At 43.6% G+C, this 22,970-nt stretch overlaps 1 protein-coding gene across 2 annotated transcripts in view; it reads left to right on the forward strand.

The window, feature by feature from the left end:
* The first annotated feature begins 3,953 nt into the window (after nucleotides 1–3,953).
* LOC120062684 (calphotin-like) overlaps nucleotides 3,954–22,970 on the forward strand; it is a 35,987-nt gene continuing 16,970 nt past the window's right edge. Inside the window, exons 1-6 of one of the 2 annotated variants that reach the window (XM_039012737.1) lie at nucleotides 3,954–4,120; nucleotides 6,684–7,178; nucleotides 18,096–18,143; nucleotides 18,241–18,495; nucleotides 18,761–18,802; nucleotides 19,107–19,199. In XM_039012737.1, the coding sequence (XP_038868665.1) occupies nucleotides 4,076–4,120; nucleotides 6,684–7,178; nucleotides 18,096–18,143; nucleotides 18,241–18,495; nucleotides 18,761–18,802; nucleotides 19,107–19,199 (978 nt within the window). In that variant the 5' untranslated portion in view covers nucleotides 3,954–4,075. The remainder of the gene's footprint in view (nucleotides 4,121–6,683; nucleotides 7,179–18,095; nucleotides 18,144–18,240; nucleotides 18,496–18,760; nucleotides 18,803–19,106; nucleotides 19,200–22,970) is intronic. The other variant, XM_039012738.1, reaches the window with a different exon arrangement.

Genomic DNA, 22,970 nt, shown 5'->3' on the forward strand with positions numbered 1-22,970 from the left:
ATACGCCTTCCCCTGGATGTCAGCAAATAGTGAGAATTGGAATGGAGTTGCTAGGCAGATCTGAGGCCATATAAATGGGCTCGGAACGTGGGGTCCTCTCTTTCCTTCATTCGCCATGACGCAAGACAGACCTCAGGATGGCGTTCTAGAAAGCTCCCGTTATAGCCCTTAGATATATCCGGCTCTGATTTTATTCGATATAGGTGTTAAAGACATCATAATGTTGTTATTTTAAACCGAGTTATATCAGTTTATATCAGTATATTGCGATTTTCGGATATTTATTTGTGCTGCGTTCTAGTGAGTTGGGCACGTCTGGGCCACATGGCTAATGTTTACTGCTAATTCCAAAGTTGAAGGCGACAATCTACAACCGAGCAACGATTCTTTTGGACAAAGGACAACTTGCCCAAGATTCTGATGGGAGCTCATCAAAAAGTAAGAACTATTTATGATGTTAATTCGTTGTTCTGTTGAAAAATGTAAAACTCATATTCCGCCATTAATTTCGGTGCGGTCTCGCTTTAACGCACGCTGTATGTCGTAGTAACGTTAATTTTAAAAATCTAACACAGCGGTTGCATTAAGAACTAATGTATCTTTCATTTGCTGTCCAACCTGTATTTTTTTGTCAAGTTTATGATTAGTTACTGATTAGATTAGGTGCCTCTCCCAAGATTTCTCCCGACATATTGTTGGCAGCTTGGCTACTATTCTCATTGTATAACCACGATTTGTGCCGCTAAATATGCACATTTTCGAACAAACTCTATATGTATTGTGTAATATGATGTTATAGGACTGTCATCTGAAGAAGTTTGAGAAGGTTAGTGAAAAAATGTATATCTTTTGCTGGTTTATTCGTTATCGCTATTGTTGGCTTGAATCAATGCTGTTGTGTGGTTGGCTATTGTAGTAAGCTAATATAATGCTATATTGTGTTTTCGCTGTAAAACACTTAAAAAATCTGAAATATTGGCTGGATTCACAAGATCTTTGTCTTTCATTTGCTGTACGCTGTGTATTTTTCATAAATGTTTTATGATGAGTATTTAGGTAATTCACGTTGGTCTCTGTAGTTATTCTAGTTGCTTTGGTGAGAGTTGTGATGGTGGCTGCAATGGTAAACTATGATTTATACCTGAAATATGCACATTTTTCTAACAAAACCTATGCTAGACAATAAATATGTTATCAGACTGTCATCTGATGAAGTTGTTTCTTGGTTAGTGGCTATTTATATCTTTATTTGGTCGAAATTGTGATAGCTACCTATGCAGGAAAAAAATGGTGGGAAAAAAAAGTTGTGTCTTTTGCTATCGTGGTTAGCTAATAGATTTACATATTGTGTCTTCCCTGTAAAACATTTTAAAAATCAGAAATGATGGCTGGATTCACAAGATGTGTATCTTTCATCTGGTGTCTTGGACTTGTGATTTAATGATATTTAGATGCTAGTATTTACTTGTGACGCTATGCTAGGCTATGCTAGTCAGCTTTTTTACTGATGGGGGTGCTCCCGGATCCGGGATTGTGTGCAAGTAGAAGCTAACCTTATCCAGCTAGGTAACATTAGCGTTAGCCACAACAAATTGGAATTTGTAATATACCATACCTATTGTAAATTTGTAACATATCATACGAAATGGATGATGGACATTAAGGGTGTGCTGACATGGCCATTGACAGTTGATAATCGGATCGGATGATACTCGTGATCGGAAAACCCTGATTTGTTTTAATATGGATGTTCGCAAAATACCTCCCTGCACATTTTCTCTGCAACAAAAATGCAGATTAGAAGCAGCGCGATGAGGGGTGTGTTTGTATGTGTCTGTGTTTCCTCAATTTGCAGCAGGCAGCCAAATTTGCTGTCACTCAGTCAGATTGCGCATTAGCGTTTCGTCTTTTTCCCCTACCCTTGTCCCACCTGTTAGATATAATGCACATTGCAAACGTCCTTGCCATGTGATTTATCATAGTAGCAGCAATCTAAACGATTGGACCGAAAACATGCAAGGAAAAGTGATCAAGTGAAATGTTGTGGACAGAGAAATTGCTTCACTCCAATCAGAGCAGCAGGATCAACGCACAGCCCGCTTTTCTCTTTACAGTGATGCAAACTAGCCAGTTGAGTAATTTAGACCATACAAAACCTTGCACATGACATGATTGACATGAGAAAGATGCGTGCTGGCATCGGAAAATGTTTTTTTTTTTTTAGATCAGGGATAACACCAAAAATATACTCGGTTCATAATCGTATGCATAAAATTGCCCATATCTGTTACGATACTAGTTTTGTCTGACTAGTCGGGCCACCCCTAATGGACATTCACAAATGAATACATACCATACCAAACATAACATGAATCCAGGTTGGATAATGCCCTTTTGGTGTAAGAGCTGTTTGAAAAGACCACCCGAAATGTCAGCCTGTTTTGGTGGGATGGAGTTTTGGCCTACCTGGTGAAATGAGTTAATAGACCATTGTAACCTTTATTTAACTAGGCAAGTCAGTTAAGAACAAATTCTTATTTACAATGACGGCCTACCTACCTTGGCCAAACCTGGTCCAATTGTGCGCTGCCCTATGGAAGTTCCATTTAAGTTCCAAACCTCTCTGCTATTAACAGCTAATTTTCAGTTTTCCCTTCAGTCCTTGCAAAATTTTTGCTTGAGAAATTTCTCACTGCTAAGAATACTTTTTTTGTTTGTTTCTGACCATTTTAATTTTAAAAAATCACAGTAAGGTACTTAATTTTTAACCAGAAATTATTTGATATTGAGATATTGGACCTTTAAAAACATAAATTGTAGTTTCATATTATTACATTGTATTGTGTTACACCCAATACAATTATTGCACACATCCCTTTTTTTGTTTTTTATCTGGCCGCGGACCCCCTGCAGTACCTCTTCCACAGACCACACTTTGACAATCCCTGGACTAGGGCACACAACTAGGCTACTCTATCGTATTAAAGTGGGTCTGCTCACTAACCCAAACAAAGAGCCTGACAGACTGACATGCCTCCATGTATCCAACTTGTGTAATGTGCTGTCTGCTGAATACAGTACATTATTGGAAGGCCTGGACGAGATTCCCTAAAAACACGCCACTTCGATACAGCTACGACTTTTTCGTTGCAGGTTAGGAGAATTAGGTTAAGGTTATGAAAATGGTTAGGGTTAGCTAGCGAAAATGCTCTCCTAAACTGCTACGAAAGGTCACTTGTATCGAGGTGGCGTGTTTTTAGGAGGACCCTCCTAGGCTATATTTGCTCAGATTATTTAAATCTATTTTCAGCGCATGTGAAGACCAAAACTCAACAGAGACAAACACACTTGACAAGTTAGGACAACTCTGTTTGTCCCGAGCTAAAACACTGTCATGAGGAGTAGGCTAGTTTATACATGTTCTAAATGGAGAGACGCATAAATGGGACAAGCACGATGTGAGGAGATCAAGGCAGCCAAACCAAGCGTGAGTGTGCCCGCACATTTTCAAACAGAATCGACACATTCGAGCTCCAAAAACGACACATTCTGTCGTCCAAAACGACGGAGATCTGTCTAGATGGATACAGTTTTAGATTTTGGTGGGTTTATAGCTAACCCTCTTTTCCTAACTTTAACCTGATTATCCTAACTTCATACATTAATTATCCATACCTGCTGTGTAAATTCTCCTAAACGTACTACGAAAAGTACATTTTGACAAAAGCTGTATCACTTCTAGACAAAACCGTTACATAACATCAGAAAACAACGCCAGTTTGCGGGCAAGGCAAGCCTACTAGATGCTATCAACCAAGGGGCGCACACACCTCTCTATCGCCAACGCCCCCTCCACAATCCTCCTCCCCGATAGGTCCAGGCAGAGATGAAAAAAACAACAACAACGAGGGCTTTAAAAAGAACCACAATGTTCCGTCCATTAGTAACATCTGGTCATCAGACCGGTGCTACTGTTACAGTCTCCGCATTGCCGACGCACACTTTCTCCATCTCCGGGGAGGACAGAAATCAAAGTTCTTAATTCTTTCTTGTAGCTTCAACCAAAAACACGAAAATGCCCAGCAAAAGGAAGAAGAACAAGCGCCGCATGAGGAGGGTGGTAAGTGCGCACACCAGGGTTCCTTCAGTTCCTCCATATTATAGCTAATTATTATTTGATGATTATAAAAAAAATTGTAATCCGTGCTACACGTGTTCCCCTCCACTCCGGTAGTCGAAGTGCATTGAACAGTTCGTCCACTGAAATTCACCAAACATTAAACAATATATCACTGGATGAATGATCCTGACCATGATCAAGCAAACCTCTTTGTAGGCAAACTAAATAGTTTTTCACATTCTAAATTACTGATCTTTTTTTTAAGACTAGTTGAAGCATGCGAAGAAACCACTGCCAATATGTCCTAATAATTTCCAATCCACCAGCCTGGTCTCATAGACGAGACGTAACATAGTAAACGAAAATCGGAAAACAAATTAGTATGATATGTTGTGTTTGGTATGGTTACATAAGACTGAAAGTTAGTTATGGCTGTCTGAGTTGGTTGGTTGTCAGAGTGCATGGGTGGGTGTATAACACGAACATCTATCCATCCAAAGGTTTCTTAGCATGTTGGGTAACTCTAACTCCTAACCCTAAACGTTAGCCATCTAGTAGTCTAGTAGTCACCTACCTAAGCCACAACAAATTGCAATTCGTAACATATCATATAATTTGTAACATCATACGAAATGAATGATGGACATCCACAAATTAATAACATTTTTGTTTACTTTGTTACGTCTAACCCTGAGTTCAGGTTGCACAATCCATATATCCCAATCCACCCAGCTACATGATGGGCACCATGCTTTGGATGTAGCTCGTCTGGCTACATGACCAGCACCCTCCTTGTCGAACTGTTTCATTTAGTCTACTCCTGGCTCTGTAACGTTCCAGGCACGGTGCGCCTAGTTGGCAATGTGTGATTAAGAGCCATGCATAAAGTTTGATCTCACTGTGTACTTAGCCAAGTAGGTTATCAACTTTTTTGTACTTTTTACCCCTTTTTCTCCCCAATTTCGTGATATTCAATTGGTAGTTACAGTCTTGTCCCATTGCTGCAACTCCTGTGCGGACTCGGGAGAGGCGAATGTTGAGAGCCATGTGTCCTCCGAAACACGACCCCTCCAAGCCGCACTGCTTCTTGACACACTGTTCGCTTAACCCGGAAGCCAGCTGCACCAATGTGTTGGCGGAAATACCGTACAACTGGCAACTGCTGGTTCTGAGATTTTGTTGTAAATCTGATTTTAAGGTCCAGGAGTTTCATGTATCCTCCATCTTAGAACGTGCTCCTCCTCCATTTACACCATGATAATGTAACGCAGCAACGGGACAGTCCTCTGTAACCCTTCTCACCATGTATTCTTCCTTTTACATAAACTAACTTGAATGTGTATTCTACAAATCACAACATTTCAATTCCCTTTCTGTGACTTTCCATTGTAATGTTATCCAGAGCTCTGTCATAGCTCAGCAATAAGCCAGTAGGCCTAACATTGTACATGCACTACACTAGCGATCCCTTGCAAATACTTCTCAGTATGGTGAGAAAGAAGTTCTCCTAAACACTCTTCCCCCTAGTTTTCTGGCAAGACTCCACTCAAACCAAGCCTGTATTTGGTAATGAATTGTAGGCATGCCCTCCACCAGACTGCTTTTTTAGGGCCTGTGCCGTGAAACCTTTCACAGAAGCCCAAATGAAAACGTATCCCAAATCAGTTAGCCTTATCACCTCTGCATGCTCTAGATATCTACGGAGGTGCATGGAAGGGAGGTCTCTTGCTGATTGACACTCCGAGCACTAACTGGGGCTCATGTTCTGCTTACTGACTTTCTTAATGTGCTTTTTTTGTGCTCTGCTGCCCTTTCAAAACAGTTTTTCTAGTTTATTTCCAAAGGATGATGATGCCTAGTAAATGTCCTTTAGACTAGTCCTGTTGATAACGGGCTCAAAAAACCTCTAAATCGTACCATTACAAAAGGGGCAGGGAGGGGTTGTTCTGACGGACAAACCAAAGGCAGAGCTGTTTTTGTATGCACACTCACTGGGCTTATGCACTTGGTGGGCTGTGTAAACTCTGCTGGCTGGCCGGTCGTCTCTTGCAGCTAACGAGGCGTAGGGTATGATTGTAACCGGATTATAATGCGATTAGTTTACTGTCTGCTATGCAGGGCCCCATCCGGAGCCCTGAGCCCTGCTGACTCGCAGGTTTCGGTCCCGCCTGACTTGACCTGTCAGAATCACTCCGATTCAGCTAATTTACTGCCATTATCTAACTAGTTTGCCCCCCCACCCGCCCCGCCCCATTGATCGGCGTCATAGCTCAAAGGTTTAGTCCTCTGTCCTCTCTGGAAAAACATGTTGATCCTAATTTGGCATCCCTGGTATTTCATCAAATAGAATACCCCCCCCCCCCCCCCCCCCCATCAAACCCAAACTAGATGAGGAATTCAATAACTAACAGCCCTCTGGCTGGATTACCTTCAGCAGCCTCTCCCCATATTTTTTTCTCTCCATCTTTCAATGTTTAATCAAAGTGGAGTGATTCAAGGTAAAGTTAATCTGACACCCTTCTCTCTCTCTGTCTTTCGCTCGCTCGCTCTGTGTGTTGAGCAGCAGGCCCAGAGGAAAGTCCTTGAGGAGCAGCATGTTGCTGGCACTGGCAAAGGGACCCCAGGAGTGGCTGCTGTGGCGGCCCCCCCTGTTAAAGTCAAAGAAGTGGCAAAGTGTCCAAAGCTTGTCCCCATACAGACTCAAGTAGTAAACGTCCCCGTTGTAGCGCTGCTGGCCCCAGTTGAGGTACCGGAGCCTAAACCTATGGTGGCGGCGTTAGAGGCTGAAGTGGTGGCGGCGTTAGAGGCTGAAGTGGTGGCAGCAGAGGTTGAAGTTGAGGCGCCAGTCGAAGCTCCAGTAGAGGCTGAAGAAGCCACATTGGAGGTCGAAGCCCCAATTGAAACCCCAGATGTGGTCGACGGCCCAGTTGAAGCCCCAGAAGAAGTCCCAGTTGTAGAAGTACCAGCAGAAACTCCAGTGGGGCCACCTACAGAAGAAACTGCAGCAGTGCAGGAGGTTGAAGAAAGCTTCATTCCAAAGATGGAGCTAGTAATGGAGGTAAAGGCCCTCTCCCATTTTGAATTTGTTTGCGGACGGAGAGTATATGGGGTCAGGTGCAGTTTCTGGTGTGTTGGGCAGGAACTGAGATGGGGCAGTAAGAGAACAGTGTGTTCTATTTAAGAGGCTGTACATGTACACAGAGAGTGGGCAGGGCCTCTGTTGCAGTCACTATATATTGCCGGGTACATTAACATGGTCTACAGTGTAAATTGTTTGTGTCTCTTTTAAAACTGATTTCACTTGTGTTGTGGTGAGAGTAATTTGATAAAATGAGATTGATTACATTTCTCTAGAGCTGTACAGATCTAGGATCTTAATTTGAGCCAGTTTGCTACAGCAGGAAAATAATCCTACAACAAGAGGACATTTGAATTATTATGTGGATTATAATTAATGGACATTTTTGTAGGGGTTGATCCATTTTTCATACGGGAAAATGAAGTGGAAATTACAAACGTGTTTAACATTTCCTGTAACAAGGTGATCAAATTAAGATCCTACATCTGTATTAAGGTTTAGTGATGAATCATCTAAGCTAACGAAGGATAAAGCTACTTGCGACCCGCAATGACCACCAAATCATCTGTACTTGCGGGTCGTAAGTAGCTTTATCCTTCGATGTGGAAGTTTCAATCTTATGAAAGTTAAATGTTGGTAGTGTGTCATCGTAATAGTTTAGTTTATGCAGCTGTTTGTGTCTTGTTCAATGTCCTGTGTTGGAAATGTGTACGATGCTTGTTGGCATTTGTTCAGCTGCTATAGTGTCTCTAAAGTGCCTCCCTCGCTGTAGCTAAGCAATGACCACATATGGCGTGTGTGTGCTGACATGTGCTCACATGTATGCGAGTGTGTGGCGCACGGGATGAGGGGGTGGTTATACACGATGATTGGCTCTTGGTCAAAATGACTCTTTTCCCCAGCCCCATGCTGCTGGACATACCGTGGACATGTCAGATGCTCCTTAGACCTATACGCACAAGCTTTCATGAAAGTACTTTAGGCGCATCCACACGGATAGCTGATGTGTTATACACACTCCGTATCAGGATCGTTTTATTGAGTTGATGAGATTGTAAGGATTTGCACTCTTAACACAGGAGCGCTGAGACGCGTGCGCGCACACACACACACACACACACACACACACACACACACACACACACACACACACACACACACACACACACACACACACACACACACACACACACACACACACACACACACAGGTGTTGGTAGACAAAGAGTGGACAGTTGGTGGCTCTGGTCAGTCGGTCGTGGTGTCTTCACCATGGGCCTCATTGAGCTGGCTGCGGGGGCCAAGAGGCCACCCCACTACTGGACGTTCCCGTAGAGACATGGGTGAGCCCCCCTCCCCTCTCTGATGGGTGGCGTGGTCAGGTTATCCTGCAGTAAGGGGACGGGACATCGGATGCAGAACATTTTGTACCAGGCAGCGTTCTCTCTTTGCTCCTGTAGCTCCCTCCTCCTTTCCCGCTCTTCCCCTCTTGTGTGTTTGTGTTTGCTTATCGGGCCCCTTTGGAGGAGCACTTTCTGCCTGGCACGTGTTTTCACTGATGGAGTGGCCAGTGGATGCACATAAGTAGATCATGCCGTGTTGTCACTGGTTGATGCCGTAGGGGTGGGAGGAGACAGAATCTTAGGTGGAACTGGAGTTTTTGGGAGTGGTACTGCCGATGGAGAGTGCTTGAGTATTTAAACAAAAGGAGTGTGGGGGCATGGAAGTCTTGGTGCCTTCTTGCTGCCTGGCAGATGGATTGATCACTTGGTGCCTGACGCCTGGAGTTTGCTAAACGGCATTGACACTTGGATTGGAACTGGTGCTTTGGTTAGATGATATGAAAATTGAGCTCTTTGGCCTCGCAAGCCAGTGGTGGGTTTGGTGTCGAAATGAGAATGCATAAGCAGAAAAGAACCCCATAACTACTGTAAAATATGGTAGTGGATCTTTGATGTTATGGGGCTATTTTGTTTCCACTCGTCCTGGTGCCCTTGTTAAGGTCAACGACATCGTGAACTTTACTCAGTACTAGGACATTTTATCCCAAAACCTGGTTCCCTCTGCCAGGAGGCTGAAACTTGAACACAAGTGGATCTTCCAGCAAGACAATAACCCCAATCACACATCAAAATCCACAAAGAAATTGTTAATTGGCCACAAAATCAACATGTCTGCAGACTTGAATCCCATTGAAAATCTGTGGTTTGAATTGAAGAAGGCAGTCCATAAGTGCAGACAAAGGATATCAAGAAACTCTGGAGGATTCTGTATGGAGGAATGGTCTAAGATCCCTCTCAACGTGTTCTCCAACTCATAAAACATTTTAGAAAAAGGCTCAGTGCTGTTATTCTCGCAAGGTGAGGTATTGAACACGTGTCATTTTGGACCGCTACCGTTCTGAGAAAAAAATGATATTACTTGTTTAACTTCTCTGGGATATGTGGGACACTAACGTCCCACTTGGCCAAAAGCCAGTAAAAATGCAGAGTGCCAAATTCAAATAAATTACTATAAAAATCAAACTTTCATGAAATCACACATGAAAGATACCAAATGAAAAATGCTACACTTGTTGTGAATGCAGCCAACATGTCAGAATTCAAATAGGCTTTACGACGAAAGCACACCAAACGATTATGTTAGGTCAGAGCCAAGTTACAGAAAAACACAGCCATTTTTCCAGCCAAAGAGAGGAGTAACAAAAAGCAGAAATAGAGATAAAATTAATCACTAACCTTTGATGATCTTCATCAGATGACACTCATACGACTTCATGTTACACAATGCATGTATGTTTTGTTCGGTAAAGTTCATATTTATATCCAAAAATCTGAGTTTAGGGGGGACGCTACTGTCTCACTTGGCCAAAATCCAGAGAAAATGCAGAGCGCCAAATTCAAATAAATTACTATAAAAATCAAACTTTCATTAAATCACACATGAAAGATACCAAATTAATGCTACACTTGTTGTGAATCCAGCCAACATGTCAGAATTCAAATAGGCTTTTCGGCGAAAGCAAACAATGCTATTATCTGAGGATAGCAACAGAGTAAACAAAGAGAGAGAAGCATATTTCAACCCTGCAGGCGCGACACAAAACGCAGAAATAAAAATATAATTCATGCCTTACCTTTGATGAGCTTCTGTTGTTGGCACTCCAATATGTCCCATAAACATCACAAATGGTCCTTTTGTTCGATTAATTCCGTCGATATATATCCAAAATGTCCATTTGTTTGGCGCGTTTGATCCAGAAAAACACCGGTTTCAACTTGTGCAATGTGACTACAAAATATCTCAAAAGTTACCTGTAAACTTTGCCAAAACATTTCAAACTACTTTTGTAATACAACTTTAGGTATTTTTTTGCGTAAATAATCGATAAAATTGAAGACGGGATGATCTGTGTTCAATACAGGATTAAAACAAACTGTAGCTAGCTTTCTGGTCACGCGCCTCTAACTAACAGTACACTTCCAGTGACCCTCGTTCAAGATGGCCGTACTTCTTCATTACACAAAGGTAAAAACCTCAACCAATTTCTAAAGACTGTTGACATCCAGTGGAAGCGGTAGGAACTGCAAGAAGGTCAATTAGAAATCTGTATTCCCAATGAAAACCCATTGAAAAGAGAGTGACCTCAAAAAGAAAAATCTGAATGGTTTGTCCTCTGGGTTTCGCCTGCTAAATAAGTTCTGTTATACTCACAGACATGATTCAAACAGTTTTAGAAACGTCAGTGTTTTCTATCCAAATCTACTAATAATATGCATATCTTATTTTCTGGGGATGAGTAGCTGGCAGTTGAATTTGGGTATGCTTTTCATCCAAACGTGAAAATGCTGCCCCCTATCCTAGAGAAGTTAAACAAAATCTCTTTCTCTGAGCAATTGTATTAGTATGAAATAATATACATTTCCATAAAAAATGTGCATACAATTAAGCTCAGTATTTTAATTATACTGAACAAAAATATTAACGCAACATGCAACAATTTCAAAGATTTTACTAAGTTACTAAATTGTATGCACAATTTTTTTTGTAAACTGTCATGGTCAAAACATATTGATACAACAGTAGCTAAGATGGGGAGAAGTCTGTTCATAATAAAGCGCTGCTCTTCATTCTTAACAACACTATCAACAAGGCAGGTCCTACAGTCGTTTTGTCACACCTGGACTACTGTCCAGTAGTATGGTCAGGTACCACAGAGGGACTTGGGAAAGTTGCAGTTGGCTCAGAACAGGGCAGCACGGTTGGCCCTTAAAAGTACAGAGAGAGCTAACATTAATGGCATGCATGTCAATCTCTCATGGCTCAAAGTGGAAGAGAGATTTGACTTCACCAAGCTGTCTGTTTAAAATACTAGAAACAGCTCGGACACCCATGCATACCCCACAAGACATGCCACCAGAGGTCTCTTCACAGTCCCCAAGTCCAGAACAGAACAGGCGGACAGTACTACATAGAGACATGACTACATAGAACTCTATTCCACATCAGGTAACTGATGCAAGCAGTAGAATCAGATTTAAAAAGCAGGTAAAAATACACCTTATGGAACAGCGGGGACTGTGAAGTAACGCAAACATAGGCACAGACACATGCATACACACACACATACACATGGACACACACGTACACATGGATTTTGTGTTGTAGATATGTGGTAGTGGAGTATGGGCCTGAGGGCACACACTTAGTGTGTTGTGAATTCTGTAATGAATGTATTATGTTGTATAACTGCCTTAATTCTGCCGGACCCCAGGAAGAGTAAAGGGGTAAAGGGGATAAAGGGGATCCTTAATAAATACAAATACAGTTCATATAAGGAAGTCAGTCAATAAATTCTTTAGGCCCTAATCTATGGATTTCACATGACTTGGCAGGGGTGCAGCCATGGGTGGGCCTTGTAGGGCATAGGCCCACCCACTTGGCAGCCAGGTGTACCCACTGGGGAGCCAGGCCCAGCCAATCAGAATATGTTTTTCCCCACAAAGGGCTTTATTACAGACAGAAATACAGAAATACACCCCCTCCACCCCCCTCAGACGATCCCGCAGGGGAAGAAGCTGGATGTAGAAGTCCTGGGCTGGCGTGGTTACATGTGGTCTGCGGTTGTGAGGCCGATTGGACGTACTGCCAATTTCTCAAAAACAACGTTGGAGGCAGCTTATGGTTAAGAAATGAACATTCAATTCTCTGCCAACAGCTCTGGTGGACATTCCTTCAGTCAGCATGCCAATTATACGCTCCCTCAAAACTAGAGACATCTGTGGCATTCTGTGTGACAAAACTGCACATTTTAAATTGGCCCTTTATTGTCCCCAGCACCAGGTGCACCTGTGTAATGATCATGCCGTGTAATCAGTTTCTTGATATGCCACACCTGTCAGGTGGATGGATTATCTTGGAAAATGATTTCAGACCCGCCGTATCTTTCTTCCCATCTCCCACACGTGAACGCATTTAACATATGGGAAAAGCCTCTTCAGAATAGAACAGGCTATCTCTCCCACGTGTGTTGAATCATTTCTCTGTTTAGCTCTCCAGAAGTTCCCCTCCATTGGCAATTGGGGTGTCATCAAGCTCTGTTAGAATTTCTGTAGTGATTTCTAGTTTTTTACCTTGACGTTATATTGTTCCCTAGCAAATTTCTACAGTAAAAACAGGAACTTGGCTTCTAGGAAGAAGGAGGGGGAAGGGGACGTGTACTAGGAACATTATGTACATAATATTTTCTAAAGAGGTAAAACTAATCTGTCAGATAGAAAGGGCTGCACTTGGATCAGTTTAGTACATTTTGTTCCTTGAGTATTTATGGGGCCTGCGAGACGAGCTGCGATCCGACCAGTTTGGTACACAGCTAGGGATATGAGGGGGCTGCTGTGGCTGTAGCTGTGTGAATATAGGCTGCTGTTGCAGAGTAAATGGAAGACCTGTAGCCCATAGCCCCTCCCTCCCCATACACAGCTGTAGCCGAGCTAACGTGCATTCTGAAAGTATTCAGACCCCTTGACTTCTTCCACATTTTGTTACATTACAGCCTTATTCTAAAATTGATTAAATAAAAAAGTTTCCTCAAATTTACACACAATACCCCATCATGACAAAGGAAAAACAGGTTTTCATACAATTTTGCAAATGTATTAAAAAAAATTAAAAACTTTTTTTACATGAGTATTCAGAGCTGTTTCCATTGATCACCCTTGAGATGTTTCTACGACTTGATTTGGAGTTCACCTGTGGTAAATTCAAATGATTGGACATGATTTGGAAATGCACTCACCTGTCTATGTAAGGTTCCACAGTTGACAGTGCATGTTAGAGCAAAAACCAAGCCATGAGGTCGAAGGAAATGTCCGTAGAGCTCCGAGACAGGATTGTGTTGAGGCCCAGATCTGGGGAAGGGTACCCCGAAAAAATTCTGTAGCATTGAAGGTCCCCAAGACCTTCAACATTCTTAAATGGAAGACGTTTTGAGCCACCAAGACTCTTCCTAGAGCTGGTCGCTCGGCCAAACTGAGCAATCGGGGGAGAAGGGCTTTGGTCAGGGAGGTGACCAAGAACCCGGTGGTCACCCTGACAGAGCTCTGACAAGTCTCTGAATGTCCTTGAGTGGCCCAGCCAGAGCCTGGACATGAACCTGATTGAACATCGCTGGAGAGACCTGAAAATAGCTGTGCAGCGATGCTCCCTATCCAACCTTATGGAGCGTGAGAGGATCTGCAGAGAGGAATGGGAGAAACTCCCTAAATACTGGTGTGCCAAGCTTGTAGCATCATACCCAAGAAGACTCGAGGCTGTAATCGCTGCCAAATGTGCTTCAACGAAGTACTGAGTAAAGGATCTGAATTCTTATGTAAATGTAATTTATTTTTAATAAATGTCTAAAAATGCTTTGTTATTATGTGGTATTGCGTGTAGATTGATGGGAAGAACTTTCTGAATGTACTGTATATACTGTATGTGTGTGTTTGTGTGTGTGTGTGTGTGTGTGTGTATATATATATATATATATATATATTTCCACAATGAGGTTGGAATTTTCACAATATTATTATGACGATGCTCTTTTTATTGAAAAGGCTGTTTGAAATGACCGCCTGAAATTTCAACCTGTATTGGTGGGATGGTGTTTTGGCCTTCCATGGTGACATCACCATGCTATACGTTTGTTAATAGACCAATAAAGAGTTCCAAACCTCTGCCAATATCGGCAAATTTTCAGTTTTCCCCTCACCACTCAGACCACTCCCAGACAGTCCTAACTAAATTCTTTCTTGAGAAATTGCTCTTTGCTAAGAATACATTTTTGTTTCTTTTTGACCGTTTTAATAGAAAACAATCACAGTAAGGTACTTGTTACCCAGAAATGATTTGTTATTGAAATTAAAACGGCTGCATTGGACCTAACTGTTCACAGGTGTGCCGTTGAGGTTACACTGCTGAGCGCAGGTTTTTCAGCTTTTGTGTTTGGTGACTTCACCGAAAGGAAAGTTTTCATTTAGGGTAAGAATGAGCTTTTGCTTTTGTCTCCTGGTGTAGCTAGCTGCTGAGACTTGGCTAGTTAGCTACGGGACATGGCTAGCTTAGCTACAAGGCTTAGCTAACCTGGCTAGCTATCCTACAAACCTTTTCTACCTGGAAAGATGGAATTACTAGCTCGCTCTCTCGTTTAGCTCAACTCACTACTGTGCTGCATAGACTAAACCGACCGTCCTAGCTTCACAGCTTATCAGTTGAGAGCCACGCTTTTAGTCATCGCAAGACCAACATAGCGCTAGCTTCCTTTGGATAACTTTGTGCTAACTAGCTAGGCTACTAGCCCAAGTGGTGTATGCTAGCTACATTTCACTTTGTTCTCGGATTAGCTGTTTTTTTTTTTAGAGCCATTGCACCTGTTAGCTCAGCTCAAGGGGTACCGAGCAAGCCCCAGGCCCTGGCTCCAGCACCGGTACATCAGTGCCCATGCAGGGCGTGTGTCGTCTGTCTGGGTCTTGAACACGAGGATGCAGCATTTGAGGACGCCCGGTCATGCATCCATTGTGGGGATTTTGCTGCGAACACCCTCTGTCGGAGAGTGCGCAGAGCAGCCCAATGTGATTCCTCTCCCACACTGCCTTCAAGCGGGGAGAGTACAATGCAGACCCAGCCCTCATGGGCTGACACCATGGATGGCTATCCTGAGGACATTCACCTAGTTTTCCTCATCATCGACGAATACATTGGCATGACGATCTCCTCCAGATAGAGGAAGAGGACAAAAAGGCACATGCCGTTACTTCTAGGTCCTCTTCTGCCCTTAGTGGGGCATCGATGGCTGATGACAGATATTCGCTCATTGATATCTGCAAACGGGCAGCGACCAGACTCAGTATTCAGTGGCCCGAACTCGTGGCAGCGCAGAGAGGGACTGGTACGATGGCAGGAAACTCCCCTTTCGCACCATCCCAGGCAAGAAACTCCTCTCAGCCATCCCAGCTTGCATGGCAGAAGCCAAACGCAATTGGAACAGACTCTTGACCGGCAAGATCCAAACCAGACTTTTTGCCAGCATGAATGTTCCGTCAACCCCAATGCCTCATCACTAACAGACACTTCTCTCCTTGGTAAGATGGACCGCTTCTCCAGAGTCCATCTACCAAAAGGTCTACTTGTCTGCCACACGTTCTGTACTGGCATTGAACATTACGTCCCTACTGCTGGCTTAGCAGGCTGATTTGATGTTAGAAATTCATAATCTCCAAGCTATCGGTAAGCCTAACCCAGACCTTTGGGATGAGATCTGTGTCGTCACAGACCTCAACCGCCGAGCCTCCAGGGGCGCCATTCAAGGCTGTGGCCACGCCATGAGACTTACAGTGGTAGAAGAGAGAGCCTTGTTGTCCAGCCTGTCGGAAAAGGAGAAAGCAGATTATCTTGACGCTCCCATCAAGCAGAGGGAACCGTTTGGGACGGCTGTCTCTGCCATGCGGCAGAAGTGCAAACTTTGAAAGGAGGAGGGCAAAGCCTTCAACTTTTGCCTTCCCGTAGACCCGGGTATTGACTAATTGTCCTTCGCCACCAACACTGTCCCCTAGTTCCAGTGTGTCAACACTCCCCTTTTCAATAAAAAACAGTCTGCTGTATCCAGGCATCATGCCAAGGACACAGAGCAAAAATACAATTAAAATGAGACTTGCTCCATCACCACCAGAGGGTGCTCCGGCACCACTGGTGAGCGAGAGTCTACTGACTGGTGGGCTACTCGGCACCAGAGCAGGGAATTGCCGTGAATGTTCAGTCCAGCCCTGGGTCTAGTCCACGGTTACGAAGGGTTACGACTGCAGTTCGTGCAGAACTTTGGAATCAGTAGCGACTGGCAACTCGGCACGCATACTTGAGGATATCTCCTCTATTACGCAAAGGGGCTATCAGGGCCATATTAGCGGCAGAGAGCCACCTCTGCTTCTACTTCCGGTACTTCCTGGTTCCCTGCAACACTGCTGCGTTCTTCACATTCAACAGTTTCCCATGTGTATTAAGAATGGTCCACCACCGAAACGACATCCAGCCAACTTGACACAGCTGTGGGAAGCACTGAAGTCAACGAGGGCCAGCATCCCTGTGGAACGTTTGACACCTTGTAGAGTCCATTCCCTGACAAATTGCGGCTGTTCTGAGGACAAAAGGGGGAGGGGGTTGCAACTCAATATTAGGAAGGTGTCCTTATTAATGTTTTGTACACTCAGTGTATGTTCAACGTGCTGTCTCGCTCTGTTCGTAGAGGTGACTGGTTCACCTCAGTCGACCCGCAGAATGCTTATTTTCACATAAGCATGCTGCCAGCACACAAGGTTTCGAAGGTTTTCTTTTCAAGGCACAGCCTATGAATACCTTGCTGTCCCATTCAGGCTAGATCATTCAGCAAGTGTGTAAGAGACAGCCCTCACACCCCTGAGAAACCTGCTATGCTCCCCATCCCGGGTGCAGGGGTTCAAGGCACGACTGCCCTTGTAACCCACCTCTCAGAGCTAGGGTTCAAGATCAATCAGAAAAATTGTTGTTTGGTGCCAACACAGAGAATAGAAAACATAGGCATAATGCTGGATTCTCTCTCTTATCAGGCAAAGAGTCATTCCGACAGTGCCTTTCCCTGTTCCACAGGGAGCGCTCGGTTACGATCAAGACATGCCTCCGAGTGCTGGGGTTGATGGCCTCCATTTCAGTAGTACATCTTGGCCTACTGAGAATGAAACTTCCAGCGCTGGGGGGTTTGCGCAAGTCTGTGTACACGGCATCACTTCAATCGTCAGATAAAGGTGACCTCTGCATGTCTCTCGGCTCTCTGCCACTGAAAGAGCTCCTCGATTCTTCATTCTTGGCACTCCCCTAAGGGTAGTCCAATGAGGAAAGTGGTGACGACCAACTCATCACGCATGGTCTGGGGCGCAGTTCACGAGGGGAATGCAATAAACAGTGTGGCCCACTCAACTCTGGATTGCTCACATAAATTACCTTAAATTGCTCACTGAAACTTTGTTCTTGAACTTTGTTCTCTTCTCTCTGCCTGACATGGAGAAAAGAGGGAGTGCGTGGCAGCTTGTCTTGCATGTTTGCACCTCTAGTGTGTTTTCCAAGGGAAGGTTTATGATCTCTGAAATGTATGTGTTTTTCAAAACCTTGCCCATTTTTAGACATGGGTTGAAAAACACAACAATTGGGCACCACCCACCCACCACTGTTTCTAAAATAAACTGCCATCATGTGGTTGTCAGAACTCAAGTCTGAATTGCTTTATCCTAGACTCGAAATGAACATTATGTCCCAAACCTAATATCTATTTACTTATAGTAGTCAGTGAATATGTATATTAATAACGAATTCTTTCTCTCTACCACTTGCAGGCCGCATCCATCCCTGAGGCTCCCGTGTCAGCTCCTGACGAATTTGAGGTAAACCTAGTACTGAGTGTATATCACCCATAGTTCCGTTGCATGGTGTTTTTTTTGTATGTGTGGCGTCTTTGACCGTGTTCTACTGCATGTTTAGACACATGACGAGCCGTTGGTGAAGGCCGAAGTGGAGGCTGAAATAGTTGCCAAGGTCCAAGCGGAGGTCAAGGCAGTAGTCGAGCCGGAATGCGGGCCCGTGGTCGAGGCCGTAGCTGCCCCAGTAGTGGAAACTGAAGAGGTGGTGATCGACACAGAGGACAGTCCTGAGGTTGAAGCTGAGGTCATTTCTATGGTCAAGGCAGATGACATTCCTGAAGAAGTTGAAGTAGAGGAGGCCCCAGGTGTCACAGAGGTGCTACATCATGCTAACGTGCTACGTCGCTAACGACCCTTCTCTGCTCTCACGCCTCTGCCTTTCCGGAAAAAGCTGAACTCAAGTCCTTTGTTCTTTTGCGTGATGTTGTCTTGTGTGGTGGTGCATGTAGTGCGTGATCATGTGTGGTTTGCTCTGTTCCTTACCCTTCCTCTTTCTCTTAAACAGCATTCAGAAAAAGCATCTCATATTTTTTTCTGTTTGATTGGATGAGTCTTTAATGAGTAATATCTCCTTGTTCCAGGATGAGCCTGTCACGACACAGGCACCTGAAGAGGTTCCAGTTGTAAGCATTTCTCACTACTTTATTATTGTGCAACTTCTTATACATGGGAAATATTTAGATGCCACTAGATCCATTTCCTAAGCGTTCGTATCAGCTTATTGCAGCCTGGGCTTTTGAGCTAGTGATTGCTCCTATTAGTAAGGCTATGGCACTACCTAGTGAACAGCTGGAACACTTCACAAATGTTACACTTCAGTGTTTTCTCAACTTGTCGTGCCTGTATTGACCAATGGTCGATTTTTATGTGTCGCCTAATTTTTGCTTTGGAATCAAACTGACCCAGGCCCCAACCTCTCTCTTCCAGGAAACTATCCCAGAAACGCTGTCGGAGCCCGTGGTAGCCCCAGTTGATGAAGCCCCCGTAGCCGACGTCGCTCCCTCAGAGCCCCTTGTAGAGGTAAGGCTGACCAACGCATGACATTAAGCCAGCTCAGTCCTAGGGGTGTGAACGTTAAACAAAATTGGGACGGTAACGTTGAGAAAAAATACCTAACAGAGAAAGTTAGCTTCCACAAAATTGTAATCACAGTGCAGTTATCACAAAATTATCATCATAAAGGGAAAATTGCATAATAAACAAAAACCTAATGCAACAATGATGTAACGTTAGTCGAAGATATGCATCTTTCAATTATTTGCCATGGATATAAAGCACTTTGCTCGTCATCGTTAAGTTTGAAAATTGGCAGAGAAAGGCAAGCAACAGCAACGAACAGCCTGCTCTGCACGCTGCCGTACACATCGATCCAGAGCATTCCAAACTGCTCAATGTGTGACATGTCTGAATCAGTGGAGGCTCCTCAGAGGAGAAAGGGGAGGACCATTCTCTGTGATTTTCAGAAAATGTAAAATGCTGAAACATTTGAAAAGTTATACTTTTTAGATAACTATACGAAACATAATCACATCACCAAATAATTGATTAAAACATACTATTTTGCAATGAAGGTCTACAGTAGCCCCAACACCGTTCTCTAGTGTAGCACTGTGGTGTAGCCGAAGGACAGCTAGCTTTTGTTCTCCTCTGCGTTCATTGGCTCCTGGACTCTGTCCACGCATTTCAAGGCTGCGTTGAAACAATGACTGGTAAATGATTCAAGACCAGCTCAGTTAATCCCTACCATTGTGACAATGAGTCATCATAATGCTGCATCAAGTTTACATGATCTTAGGGGCATTGGCAAACACAATGTAAGTAATTTAATTTATGTACCCCTAATTGCACCGAATACATCTGTTTATCCTACAGCTATTGTAAGCAGTAATCATGAGCCTATAAACCAGAGTAACACTGTTAGCACTGAGGCGGTGTGCAATAGTAGGAAGACCACTTTATGCAGCTCACCATGCACTATCCACTCCAATGTAAATAACATGAGTAAGTCTAGCTCTGATAAGCTTCCCAGTAAAGCATTAAAAACAATCAAGCAACCCAGAAAAGTGCTAAAAAATTGCCCATATTAACATATGTAGCCTAAGAAACAAGGTCCACGAAGTCAATAACTTGCTTGTAACAGATAACATTCATTTTCTGACTATCTCTGAAACTCACTTAGATACAGTGGTAGCAATACATGGTTATGCCATCTACCGAAAAGACAGATATGTCAACGGAGGCGGTGTTGCGGCCTATATTCAGAACCACATTCCTGTAAAGCTTAGAGACAATATACTGTTGAAGTAATATGGCTACAGGCTCATTTGCCTCACCTAAAGCCCATTCTGGCGGGAAGCTGCTATAGACCACCAAGTGCTAACAGTCAGTATCTGGATAATATGTATGAAATGCTTGATAAGGTATGTGATATCAACAGAGAAGTATATTTTCTGGGTGAGATAAATATTGACTGGCTATCACTGGCTATTCCTGAGCTGCCCACTCAGGAAAAAACTTCAAACTGTAACCAGTGCCTGCAACCTGGATCAGGTTGTCAGTCAACCTACCAGGGTAGTTACATATTGTTAGGGTTGCGAAAGTTCAACTGAGATAGGAACAATAGTACACCTGAACTTGGTTAAAATAATTGTTTAATTCAAAAGTTAATAAATGGCAAATACAATTTCCGTATATACGGGTTCAATGTTTCATCACGCAGGATAAGACAGAGAACTGATTTGTTTCTGACAAAGATATTATATTATACTCTGACAGAGGTTAGTTCCCACTTCCGAGCCGGCCTGTCAGAGTAGAGACTGGGCGTGGTTTAGACTCACCCAGCCTATCGTTGATGTTGGCGCCTTAAGCCAGTCCTGGCCCCTTAGCGCATATGATGTCCCGACGCTGTTGCTGTGTAGATTACGCTCCTTCACCCCAAAGACTGGGGTCAGACAGTTTTATAACATTGTCTGAGATATCTGCACCTGTATACGTTGTCCACTGTTCTCGCTCAAGGCTAACTACAGCTTCCCAGCTCCTTATCTGAGCTAACCGTTACTTCCAGCACACACACACAGACATCCAGGCGCCCAAACAGTTTGTCAATATCAAATCACATTTGTTATAGTATTCAATCACATATAATATAGTTGCTGATCACATTTATAGTATTGGGTTATAGTGCATGACTCAGAACCTCACATATGTTTTTCGTGTGTATAGTTTATCTGTTATTGTCCAATGGAAAATGCAGGTTCACAAGAGTCAGCAATTCAAACCTTAATGCATAAGAATAGTTAGTTAAGCATGTCAAAAACCTTATAAAAACCCCACAATCCCCTGTTTGACACCGAAAGGTGTCAACATAAACATTTTTGATTAACATAGACATTTGTTTTTATTACATAAACATTTTTGATTGACATTTTTATTTTTGATTCCCCCGTTTGACACCTGTAAGGTGTCACAACCAATAAAAATTCCATCCCTTTTCCATATACTAGGTGGGCTCGTTACCACCCAGGAACTTATAACCTTCTTAGGGAGAACAGTGTTATTAATAAACCTCTTTTACAGCAAACCATGGGTCATCCTCAGTCAAACCCCTCTGTTCATTGGTCTCTGCATCCTCCCCACTAACTGCAAGCAGGGGCATCATGCCAGAGGCCTTAGCAGCATCTGTAATAAATTTCTTGGCACAAGGTAAAATGCAAGCAGCGCAACATAGTAGCAAAAGGAACACGACTACTAGGGTCAGAAATCCAGTAACCAACATGGCAGTATACTTACCAAACAGACCAGTGAACCACGGGAACAGACTTCCCTCCTCCACTCCAGCGAAACCCCTCATCTCCACAGAGAGCTGCTGCAACCCTGTCAAAGCCTTGGCAATGCTCCCATCTGGACTAGTGTCATTCGGGATAAAAGTACAACACTGTTCCCCAAACATCTTACAGACTCCCCCCTGGTTTGCCAATAGCATGTCTAAGGCCAATCTATTTTGCCTTGCCGTTTGTGAGGTAGCCTCCAATTGTTCAGCCAATCCAGTTAAAGCCACACGAGAGTAATTAACGAAACGTTGTTGGTTGTAATAGATGTAATTTATCCATGCCGTTTGTTTAGCATCCACTATAGCAGGGCCTATAATAGGGAGTAGATGCCATAATCCATCGTTCCGTCCAATAGCCTGGAACTCATGGGGCACACCAATTGGTACTCCTAGCATGTTGGTATGTATAGTAGTTTCATCCCATGGGGCATTACGTCTGCGTCTAGACAGAGTGTTAGGCACAGCTGTCCTTTTTCCCCCCATTAACTGCTCTGCCGTAACTTCAATAATAGTAAGAGGAACTATTATGCTAGCCAATGCACAGGTACCTGTCCAATTTCCCTTTAACGTAGGAGTCAAAAATCGTTTGGGCCCACAAATCCACCATACATCTGCCACTCCAAATGTCTGATTAAGCCCCATCCCCGGCCAGGTATCATTTAGTCTATGAGTCTGGCCACAGTCATTGCTGGGCAGATGTCCATAGTCCACCCCATCCCCCACACTAGTGATACAGCTGTAATTTCCCCCATATGCTTTTACACCCATTGGGGCCTTTGTTGGTGGTCCTGTAGGGAACACTAGAGCTAGAGTTTGACACAGGGTTGAGGTTGAATTTACAGAATAGAATCTTAGTAATATGCACTCCCATCCTTCCCCAGAATACAGTGCGAAAGGGTGGGTTGCCAGTACAGGTCGTGCATGTCCACAGATAACACAGTTTTGTTTGGCTAGAGATCGTG

Source organism: Salvelinus namaycush, chromosome 18, assembly GCF_016432855.1.
Source record: "Salvelinus namaycush isolate Seneca chromosome 18, SaNama_1.0, whole genome shotgun sequence".
Lineage (NCBI taxonomy): Eukaryota > Metazoa > Chordata > Actinopteri > Salmoniformes > Salmonidae > Salvelinus > Salvelinus namaycush.